At 44.2% G+C, this 12,084-nt stretch overlaps 1 protein-coding gene across 30 annotated transcripts in view; it reads right to left on the bottom strand.

Moving 5' to 3' along the window:
- CLASP2 (cytoplasmic linker associated protein 2) overlaps positions 1 to 9,729 on the bottom strand; it is a 151,358-nt gene extending 141,629 nt beyond the window's left edge. For 5 of the 30 annotated variants that reach the window (XM_027655796.1, XM_027655797.1, XM_027655801.1 and 2 more), the window contains exon 1: positions 1,400 to 1,861. In XM_027655796.1, the coding sequence (XP_027511597.1) occupies positions 1,400 to 1,594 (195 nt within the window). In that variant the 5' untranslated portion in view covers positions 1,595 to 1,861. Of the gene's footprint in view, positions 1 to 303; positions 334 to 1,311; positions 1,373 to 1,399; positions 1,863 to 9,687 lie in introns of those variants that run through there. The other 25 variants (XM_027655809.1, XM_027655819.1, XM_027655824.1 and 22 more) reach the window with 12 other exon arrangements.
- Positions 9,730 to 12,084: the final 2,355 nt, after the last annotated feature.

Below are 12,084 nucleotides of genomic sequence, written 5' to 3'. Positions count from 1 at the left end.
GTTATACTGTTAAGTAGATAGCCCTCTTCAAGTAGAAGGGTATTTTTAGAGATCTGTCTAGGCTTCACAGTAATCAATTACCCCCAACAACTGTCCTCAGACGATGAATTTAAAGGCGAATAAATTGTATTTGTCCAACACACGCTATTTCCTCAAGCCAACCTGACCTTTTACGACAAACACGCTTCCAAAACAAATAAATCGTGTGCGCAAATGGAGTTAAGCCTTATTTATTTTCAGAGCTCAAACTCAGAAGCGCTACGTGCCAAATAAAAAAAAAAAAAAAAAAATATATATATATACCCGTTTCAGGAACATACTGCCCTGAGTGTCGGAAAACAGAAAAAGCCCGACTATAAGCTCAGCGCCGGGAGTTTAAAAGGTCCGAAGTGCGAGTGGCCCGGGAAGGCAGAGGAGGGCCGGGCAGGGCGGGTCTGGCCCGAGCGCGGCCCAGCAGCGCCCCCAGGCGGCGGCGGCGCGGACCTGCCCCGGCCGCACCGCGCGGGGGGGGGGGGGGGGGGGCAAAAAAAAAAAAAAAAAATTAAAAAAAAAAAAAAGAAGAAATTTACAAAACCGCCGGTGCGAACACACGATCGTCCTTGGCAATAAAACTGAGCCGTCAATCGCCTTATCTCGGCTGACCGACGTCAGGACAATTCGCGAGCGTTACACTGTGCGGGCGGGCGCGACCGCTGCTTCCCTGCGGCTCAGCCTAAAAGACACACGCACACAGAAAAAAGCGAAACGTGAGTCATCATCGGGCTGCCGTAGAGATACCGTAGAACTTCCCACGTTCGGGAAAGTCACCTAAAGACGACATAAACAACTTTAAAACTTACAGTGGGAACCCCAAGAAGCCAATTATTCATTAAATCATATGAAATACAACACAGCGCGATACAGATCCCGTGAAACACCACTCTTTACGGCCTGCAGAAAACGATGGCAATCCCATGAAACATTACACCCAAGTACAGAGACCCCGGAATGGGAGTGGTACCGAAAAAAAAATAAAAAATAATCACCACCTATCTTGTTTCTGAATAAGAAACACAACTCGAGTATTACAGTTGCGGGTGTGCTTCTTTAACGTTGTGTGTAAAAAAAAAAAACCAAAACAACAAAACAAAACCAAAACACCAATGGTGTTTAGCCAATGATAAAAGCAAAACCAAAAAACCCATTACTGCTTCTTTTAGGACAGAGGAATAGAAACAAGTAAACGTTCACCACCCTTTCAAAATTTTGGAATTTCCCTTTGTGGATGAAGGGATAAAACTGGTACAAATGTAGTTTTATTTCTGCTCTTACCTGATTAAAAAGTAATCCGGGGTTTTGAACCTCCCCTACCATGATGAATCATGGTCTTCCCGCACCAAGCCCCGCCGAGCAGCCTTACCTTAAAATTACTGGAGTTGACCCACGCTGTTAACTCGTCGATCACTTTATCGAGGCGCTGCTGGTCCTGCTCCAGATCGGGGGACCTCGCCGGGTCGCTCAGGTACTCCAGCAGCTCCTGGCCGACCTGCATCCTGCGGCCCACGTCCTTCTGCTGTACCTGGTCGCAGAAATAATCCATGCCGGCAGGCTCCATCTTCGGACGCTGCGGAAAAGTTTTTCGGAGACGAGGCGAGCGGCCTCAGGGTCGGGAGCGCGGCCAGGGCAGGGCGGGCGGCGGAGGGGGGAGAGACAGGGCCGCCGTCCTCATGGAGCCTCTCCCGTCGCTCTCCGCCCCGGCCCCGCGCCCGCCGCCCCCATGCGCACACGGGCGGCCGCCTCCTCTCCCCGCAGGGCGAACCCTCCGGCGGGCAGGGAGCGCGGGGCTGCGGCGGTCGGAGGGCTCGGCGGGAGCCGCCTACTGGGGCGCGGGGCTTTCCAGCCGCCTCCGCGCCGTCCCGAGGGATCCCGGCAGGGCTCCCGCCGCCGCCCCTCCTCTTCCCCCGCCAGGGGACGGGAAATCGAGCCCGGGAACAGGCGCTGCGGCTGGAGGGGCTCGCAGGCACCCCGGCCGCGGGTTCAGGGGGTTCCCGCGGGAGGAGCGATTCCTGGGCCGCCGCTCACGGGCACCGGCGAGGCCGGCGCGGACCTCTCATGCTCCTGGCGCCGCGGCCTCCGGCCCCTCCTGCCCGCCCGCGAGGCGCCTCCCAAACTTTCGCCGCGGCGGGTCTCAGAGCCTCTCGCTCCCCTCCACTGCGGGCCGGACCGGGCGAGTCCCCCTCGGAGCCGCTCACGCCCCGCCGCGCTCCACTCCCCCCCCCCACCGGGCTCTGCCGCGGCGGCGCCGCCTCCGTCCCGTTGAAGTTGCACCTCCCGCCGCCGCTGCCGCCCCGGCCGGCGCCAGGCGGACACACACCGGGCGTGGCCCGCGCGGCCCCGCCTCCCGCCGCGGCTCCCGCTTCCCCTGGGAGAGCGCGCGCCCGGGCTGCGCGTCCCGCCCCGCGCTGCGGCGGGATGGGATGGGATGGGATGGATGGGTGGATGGACGGATGGACGGATGGACAGCTGGACAGCACGCCCTCCCGCCGACTGCCCCGGCCAGACCCCTGCGGGTCGTGTCCGCCGGCGGCGGGAGGCGCATGCGCTGCTCGCCGCGGTGCCAGCCCGGTGCCCTGGGGAGAATGGAGAAGTGTTGGAGAAACAGGGGAAGCGGTGCCGGGGTGCTCGGGCGCTTTCCTCCCTCCTTGCCTGTCTTCCCCTTCCCAGCGCTGTCCCGGCTTTGCCCAGCGATGCCCTGCAGCCTCTCTCGCCTTGCTCCGTGCTCAGGTGTGAGGGGGGAGGCCCCCGCGGAACCATCCCGGTACGCCGAGCGCGGTTGGACCTGCAGCTCTGCTGTCCGCAAAATGGGGTCCGGCATCCGGTGTTCAGTAGCACTCCAGAGAGACATGGGTTATTCCCTTCAGAGCTGCGTAACATGTGGGTGCTCAGTGCTATTCCAGAAATCCAGCACAACCCACCGGACTTCCTGTGCCATTATTTACACAGAATCACAGAATTGTTGGGATTGGAAGGGACTTCGGGAGATCATCTAGTCTGATCCCCCTGCCAAGGCAGGGTCACCTAGGGCAGGTTACACACGAACAAGTCCAGGTAGGTTTTGAATGTCTCCAAAGAGGGAGACTCCACCACCTCCCTGGACAGCCTGATCCAGTGCTCTGCCACCCTCCATGGAAAGAAGTTCTTCCTCATCTGAGGTGGAACTCGTGTTTTAGTTTATGGCTGTTGCTCCTCATCCTGTTGCTGGGCACCACTGAAAAGCATCTGGCACCATCCTCTTGGCACCCACCTTTGAGTTACTTATATGCATTAGTGTGATCCCCTCTCAGTCTTCTCTAGACTAAACAGGCCCAGCTCCTGCAGTCTCTCCTTATAAGAAAGATGTTCCAGACCCTTATTCATCTTTGTGGCCTTCCACTGGACCCTCTCCAGTAGCTCCTTGTCTGTCTTGTACTGAGCAGCCCAGAACTGCACACAGAAGTTCGCAGTTGGTAACTTCCCAAGTAAAGCCCCCGCATGGCTGACCCACATGGAGACTGCCAGGAGTTGACAGAAACCCTTTAGTGGGCTGTGATGTGACTTCAGGTGTTGTTTTAGGATCAGTTTCAACTATTCTAGGTCCCTTTGATGTTAGAGAAGGGAAAGGCAGCTCTGTTCTGTCCCTCCCTCTGCCTTGGGATGTGTTCGTGTGGCCTCTCAGGCCTCTGAAGGTATTGTTGTGGCTTTCACATGCGGGGAAAGGAAAGGCAAGGAGATCACTTTCCCCCTCCTCATACCCAAGCTGCTCTGCTTGACCCCTGTGCTGGACCCTGCATGCACTGACCACTTGGGTTGATTTAATATGGGCTAAATTACAGAGTTGGAGTCAGTGAGCTGGGCTGGCTCTTCGATCCTATGGGCGGAAGCACAGGATTCAGAAGATGAGAAGTGTAACAACACCTGTCAATGGCAATGGGTAGCAATATTGGTCTCCTGCCCCTCCGATATTGTGAGGGTTCACCTTACACTAAACTGGAAGCCACTGTTGTTACAGGCAGTCGTTTTCTTCCCCTGCTGTCATATATACAGTTCTTCCCTTCCTTACAGAGGTAGTGTTTATTCAACGTAAACAGTTCAGGGAGATAATATTTTTCTTCATTTTTCTCCCTTTTTTATCATGTAACTAGCTTTTTGCTGATTCAGGTTCCTAAATTTTCTCACTCTGAGGTTAAGCCAGAGTTGGAGCAGGGGAAGAAGAAGCAGATAGCTGGAAGCTGGATGGGCCAGACAGAGGCTGGTGGGACCTCATTCAATAACAGCCTTTGTGTCGTGAAACTTCAGCTTAGTTTCAAGACAGCGCAGTCTGACTGTCTCATTTGCCTCGTTAGTCTTAACACTGGAGAAGGGTGAGCCTGCAGGAAAGCAGGGTACTCCCTTCATTTGCTGCAGGATTTAGACAGGTATAAGCTGAGGAACCACACCTGCAAATGCTGTTTCACAGCAGTGTAAACCAAACTAAATTGGTACTAGAGTGTTCCTACTTGCCTGCTTCTCACAAATTCCATTCTCAGGAATTTTACACTTTCCTTCTGTCTCACTGATCTGGAAAAAAAAAAAAAACAAAACAACAAAGAGATCTCCATCCACAGGCATGGCAGGAGGCAAGACCACAAGCAGCCTTTTGTTGACTTTGGTGGTATGTGGCAAACTGAGGATCCCATGCTTCATCAATCCCTAGGCATTACAGTAATGGTGATGGTTAAAAACATTAAAGATGCCTTTAAAACAGAAATGTATGTATTGTACTTTGAGATTATTATAATCTTACAAAAATATTACAGACTGCTCATCATGTTTTCACGATAGATTTGATTTCACTGTGCACATATAAAAAAATGTAATTTTGGATGGAGCTGAATAGTTCTCATCCTGTGTGTGCAATGTCATTTACGAAGATAGATTATGAAAACTGTGTGGAATTACAGGTTGCTTTTATAGGAAAATGGAACCCTAGAAACTTCTGGAAATGGAAAAATAAATATCAGAAAAATGAAACTGGTTTGCTATGGGTTTTTTTCAGTGCACTCAAATTTGATTCACTGGTGTTGTAAGTTTGAAAATCAAATTTTTTGCTGTGAAAGTTTTGAAAATAACTTGATCTAGTAACATTGGCTAAGTAGAAAAGACCTGAGCAGATGATACGGAACTCTTGAAGTATCAACAACTGTGAACAGTTACTGTCCTGTCCAACAACTTTCCAAAAACAAAACCCCAAGTGATATAATATTTGCTTTTCATTATGGTCCGATTTAATGTTAGTCTCTGAAGAAATAAAATCCTAAGCAAAAAGAGAGGGTAAAGCTCATGGTACAAGCTTTTTTCAATTTCTCTTGATTCAAAGCAAATATACTGATTAGGTAATCTAGTTGCTGTGAATAGCATTGAAGCTGAGGGGAAGGGCAAAGTATAATAGGAAACACACTTGAAATATCGAAACTATTTTGTCAACGCTGAGACGACATCATGAAGCTATGTTAAGGGCAAAAAGTCATGCTGGGATATATGGCCTGCCTTTTTATTTTTTTTCCCCCATTTCACATAGTAAGTGTTTTCTTAGAAAACAGTAGAAAATAATTGCCTCACTGTAAAATCAGAGGATTAGACTACTGTATTTCATCCCGTTACTGCCTGACATAACTAGTGCTTCTATACTGTATTGATTATTGATACACTGTTTGATGTACTGTTATTGATGTAACAGCAGAAAATTGGTAGCCTTTTCATCACTGAGGTGCTTGATAAGATCAAGGCAATTTCATTTGAAATCTTAGCACTGAGAAGAATTATCTTTTTTTTTTTTTTTTTTTTGTGGGATAAATAAATGTTTCTTTATTTTTTCCTCTGCAAACAAATAGCATTTTGATTTGCCAAATAGGGCTTCTAGTTGCTCATTTCCTACTTTAGCAAGGCAGAAGTAGCACTCCAACACTGAATTTAGAGCAGACCCCCAGCTAGGACAAATGACACGGTTTTGTTGTAGATGTTCTCACAAGGTCCTGGTGGACTTTATACCTAGGGATGTGGGCTAGGCTCCAAAAAGAAGGCATTTTCACTCAAGCCTCTTATTCTCAGTTAAGGAGATTGCTTCCTTTGGAATGCAATCTTCTTTTTGGTATGCAAGCATGTGAGCATAAATCCACTACTCTTGTGTATTTGTACGATGCATAATATTTTGTAAAGCAATTAAGCCCTGTAGTAATTGAATGGAGAATCAAAATTTTCTTCCGTCTTCTCCCTGTGACTTGCCAGCAACCAGGGCAATTACAGCAGGAGCTGAGGTAAGCGACACTAATCCAGTGAGGCGCGTTTCCAACCTGAACTGCGCACCAAACCTGTTCCTACACCCCCATCCCATACGACTGCGCTGCACAATTATCACACGTATCCTCCTGTTCTGAAAAAGGCAAGAATTGTACACACGGGCTGGGGAGGGAGGATACCGTGCTCTTCGTTCCTTTGACTGATAAGAGAGCTCATACTGTGCTTCAGGCTCTGTTTCCACCCTCCTTCCCTGCCTAGCAGAAAACTAGAATGGGATCTCATGCAACCTAGTTATGGGTCTTCTGTAACGAGCCTGTCAGTCATTCCAGCAGAAAAGCTACTTCCACGGACTGACTTCCCCTTCTGAGAAATCCTTCCCACAGAGAAGCTATAACCCCATCTCTGAAAGAACCATAAAAATCCCCTAAAAACTCCCTGATAAAAAGGTCTCTTTATTACAAATAGCGAACATAGGCCATAAAAAAAAAAAGAGTGAATTTAAACATGAGTCACTCAGAAAGCTCTGGTAAATTACACTTTATGTAGCCTAGGTTGACACTCAAGAAATCCATGAGAAAGTTGTCCTTCCTGTTGGATGCCTCAGCAGCTGGGACAGCACTTCTACATCTTGTTCCACCTTGGTAACTTGAAGCAAATGTTCAGATTGCATCTTGGAGGTGGTGTCCTTCAGTCATATACTACCTTTTAATGTCTTCTGGAATACCCATAGGCTTTTACTTGTTTATAGGTTGGAGATAAGTACATTGAGAATTTTCTTAAATACTACCAGCGGGTAAAATACTGCCATATTTTGTAAGCTATTTTAAGCAGAAAAGTGGCAGGTTTTGTTATCCATGTTTTATAGATATTTATTTTGTATATTTTGTTACGTTAATTGCAAAAGGATGATGTGCATCTTTTCAAGCTGAATTTATCACCATTAATAACTTTTAAGAATCATTTCAATTCCTCCTTCTGAGATTAATAATATCAGAATAATGAAGTAATAAATATCTTCTGAAAATAAATAAATAAGTCATGAAGGAACATTCTGATGATGATGATGTTGCAATATATGTACCAAGCTAGTTGAAGTATTGCCCATTTTTCTCACAAGGCCTTAAAGATAAATTAAATGTAACCATATTAAAAATGTACTCGGTGAACTCTGCTACATTTCAGCTTGTGCCATGAATGTTCTTGAAATTACATATTTAATAGAGATCGCACTCATATGCTTATTTGTAAAACAGCAGCTGAAACTAATAATCTGGTATTTTTCTTGTACATACTAAGTTCATTTGATTACAAAAATGGGGTGTGAGGGGAAATCATACCAATGCCTGATTACTGGATTACTCCGAGACATTAATTTGTTCCTTATTGTCAAATGTGTTTTAACATGTAGACGCTGCAATTAAATAATTCACCCTGATAAATCTTTTATGAGTCATTTGTTAATTTTCTTGATTCATATGATGTAGAGAAGGAAGAACAAGTGAAAAACTATGGGTCATAAAAAATAGTGTCAGAATTAACGTGTAAGTTGCCACTTCTCTTTTATCATATTAGTCTACCATGCCTTATATTATTACTCAAAGCACTGCTACGTAACTTAGTATCCTTTATGTCCTCTTTGCACGGTGACAGAGGTGTTTGTCTCTAGTGGTATAAGTATTTAACTGTGGTTTGTCAAGCAAAGGATTGCATCTCTTGTGCAGCCAGTTAGTTTGCGAGACCTTTATCAATTATATTTTTATATCTTTAAATTTCTGTGGTGGAATATAGTATGCCAGTGTTGTGTGTAAAAGCTTAGTTGGTGTATAATGATTTCATGTCATGCTGGAAAAAAATTTGGGATGCAATAGCTCAATGTAATAGTCCATCAATATAAAATTTTCTAAATTTTTAAACTTAATAAATTGATTAAATTTGTATTTAAAATACCTGTGAGAACTACTTCAATGTAGATGCAATTACCTCTGTATTGTCATGCTACTGTTTGTAACAGCAGTATGAAAGAACTAGGAAAGAATCCAAAATATTTGTTTCATCTGACCTGAAAAGTAAAAACTAGTGAGCACACAGTGTACTGCACAGCAGTATCAAGGGACGTGTAGCTGGGTGCATTTTGGCCTTGGAATGGCAAAATCTCTGTTCTTGCAAAATAAGTCCCAGCATTTTTATTATCTGCAGGAAGATTGCAAGACAGTGAATGCACTGAAGAATATGAAGAAATGTGCAGAGTGTCATCTTTCTCATCACACAGATACAACTTTACAAACCAGGCAGTGCAGTGATACCCATCCTAGTAACACTAGTGCAGTGCCAGACTCTGCCCCCATTTGCACAAAGCAACCCACTTCTCACTACATGGGAATTAGAAGGGAAACAGAAAAACATTTATAGTCTGATTTGTTTGGCTTGCTTTTGTTTTTGTAATGCAAGCCCTGCTATAAATAGGACAGACTCAGCAGTCATTTACTACTTGAAGAACTCTGACATTAATTACCAGTATTGATCACAGAAGGTTTTCTCAGGTAAGAAGTTGAAGGGTTCTTTCTCAAGACAAGAGGAAGTTTTCTTTACACAGATGTTGTTTAACAAATACAGGCATTTACGTACATATAGTTTAAAATGGTTTTTTTTCTGCACTTATCTGCACTCAAATGCCGGGATAAAGGTGACCGAATTTTTTGGCTGTTGCCTGATTCTGACATGCTTTCCTCTGCAGTTTGCTGAAGCTCTCTGGCTGCTTGAGAGCTCCCTCTCGTGGTAAATACTCCTTCCTGGAAGATCTTCGCAAGTATTCCCGACCGAAGGCATATCGTTGGAACTTTACCTACCGTATCTATTACCGATAACGCTGTGCAGCAACAGAAAGAATCCAAGCTAGCTGTTGTTGCAGATCACATTTTTTTTGTTTGACTGTCCGCCCTGCTCACATAGAAACCTACTGGTTTGTATGAATGCAAATATCAGTTGGTATTTTGGGGGGAATTTCTGCAAATGAGTATGAATATGAAAAAAATGTAAGTATTCGTTTGTGTTCTAGGGGGAAAAAAAGTCATGGATGATTTTATTTTTTTATCTTGAAAAGAATAAATTATTGTCCTTGTCTAGAACAGTTGGGGGTCTCTTGTATCTGGGTTGGTGCTGTTGAACCTGCAGTGTAAAGCTGACTGTACTTACTACAGCCATCAGCATCTTTGGCCAAATACACGCTGTTATGGGTCTATACTGTACAAGGGTGTGTTTCTATTAAATTGCTTTGCAGTTCAGAACTGTCACCCACTCTGTGCAGGAGGCGTTCTAAGGGTTTCAGAAAAAAAAGGATCCAGATATTCTCCTCCCTCCCTCCCCCACCCCAAGTCTTGACCTCCTGTGCCTCACCTGGGAAAAGCTGTGCATCTGCAGCATCAGGGACTAAAGCAGCAGTCATAAATCCTGCAAACCTCTTGCACAACATGGTGTAGTCATTGCAGCTGGCTCTTTGTGTCTGCTGTGAGAGATGCTGAGTCACTCTTTCTGGTATCTCTGCACCAGCCGACACAAGGGAGTGTGAAGGTTGCTTCTAAGAACACAGGGAGTGCACCAATTCTCCCTGTTTCCCTATGGATAAAGCGATAGCCTATACAAATGTCCCAAGCTGGACAGAATAATACATTTTAGAATGAAAATTTAAATGAGATAATAGCTATAAATACAGCTCTGAAAATAACAGTACTGCAAATCAAGTAAAATAGTGGGAAAAGTAAGGTAGATTATGGGGGAAGACAGTTGTTTTGTGTATGAGGGTCTGAATTGCATTGTTTAAATTAAATGTAGTTTAATTCATAGTGTTTTAATGATCAGTAAATATAGCACTCTGTCAAGAAAATACAGCTTTTAGTCACATACAGTTATCTAACTGGGAAACAAGTAACAAAACCATATGAATCCAAGCGGCTCAAATTCAGGCAATTTTTGAAAACTGAGAGTGGATTCAGATCCTATGACCCTGACCAGTATCAGGGATTGGGCTTGCTCTTTTCTTTTTTTTTTTAATGTTTCCAGAAAGAGGACAAGGTACTGATGTGATGTATACTGATGGGATCTCTTAAAGACAACATGTGGAAATAAATAATATTTACTTGAAGTAACAGAAATTAGTAAAAGTTTCTTATAATTAAAATGTAATGTAATTGTCAGAACTTAAAAGATAAATTGTTTTGTAAATGTACATGCACAAATTTAATTAAAACCCCAACATATTTCAAATAATTATTCAAGACAACTTCTAACTTTTCTTTGGTATTTCTTAAACCCATGTAGATGTTCAGTTTACTTTCCAATAAATTCTATAGCCATTAATTTTAGTGGTGTACTCAACAGTGCTGGATTAATGGTTAGACTCAATGATGCTAAAGGTCTTTTCCAACCTAAATGATTCTATGATTCTAATATGTTTGATCCTAGCAGATACCTTTTTACACATCTGTATAAAGAATTTGATAGTCATTTACCCTAATCCATAAAGTTGCAGTTAGAACTTTCATAAACCAATTCTTAGGTGCCAATTTATGGGTATTTTATTAAAAATTTTGGGTACTTCACTATTTTCACATTCTAGAATGGAAATGGTTAGAGAAGCAAATGTACAGATTTGAAACACAGTAACTTTGAAGAGACAAAATTTCTTCGAGTCAGATTATGAATAGGGGGTTTGTTCCCCTTTTAGAGCATCTATCTTTCCACTGAGAGAACTCACTGATCCACACAGCAGGTCTGGGGGACTATTTCACTAAAGACAAGTTAAGAAAAATATGTCATCATACAGACAAGAATACAGTATAATATTTTTTATATATAAATCCCCAAGTAATACTATGCAAATTCATGGCAGCAAAAGCAGACTCTTTTTAATCTGCTTTTAACTCAGTAACTATAATGTCTGTGATGTCTCAATTATGAATTCCCTTTTTTTTCATATTGTATGACTCATAGCACAGACATTCTTGTATTCATTGCCAGCATTTGAAGACAATAACCAGCCTATTTAGAAGTAAATTCCTATTGAAATCAAAATTTCTGCGTGAGGGGGTTTCTGCACACCAATGTATCCAGTGTTGTGGATTTCCAGAACATACACCCAATGCATAAATGAGCAAGCATGTCAGTACTCAGAGTGACAGCAGAGGCAAACCCTCAGCATGGCATGCACCTGTCTTTGCAGTGGATGTCTGTCATCCCCTTTGCTGACTCTAATGGATGTCACACCAGACACTTACAGCAAATCAAGAGTGTATGGAAGTGAGTGACTAGCTAAAAAATTATCTATAACCAGACTTCTAGTTCATTCAGTTTAGATACCTGCTTATGTTAAACATTTTGGCTCATTTTAAACTAGTTTAAATCCCAGTCTACAGCCTGATCATTTTGGAAAGAAAAGACTGCACAACCTGAGCTAAAATAATATCAATGTAGTGACAAATAGTTTTGGGGGTTTTTTTAAGTAAAATAATGTTCTTCATTCTTAGGCCTTGACAATGTAACTTTTATTCAAGGATCCTGGTACCAAGAGGATGTTCTTCAGGGTTCCCAAGGGCCCCTGTGAACTGCACAGAGATCATTGCAGTGAGGACTGCAGCCAGAGCAGGCTGCTACTTAAGGAAAGCAAAGCCACAAGCCAACCAAGTCGGAGCAGGGGCCTCACTGTGCCCTGTGCCAGAGCAAGGCAAGCAGAGCGGTCCTCTGGCTTTGCCCACGGTCAGCCAACAGCCTGGTGCCTGCCAGACAGGTCTGCAGTCA

This window comes from Corapipo altera, unplaced genomic scaffold (genome assembly GCF_003945725.1).
Source record: "Corapipo altera isolate COAL_440 unplaced genomic scaffold, ASM394572v1 59, whole genome shotgun sequence".
Classification (NCBI taxonomy): domain Eukaryota; kingdom Metazoa; phylum Chordata; class Aves; order Passeriformes; family Pipridae; genus Corapipo; species Corapipo altera.
This window is presented reverse-complemented; position numbering and strand designations above follow the sequence as displayed.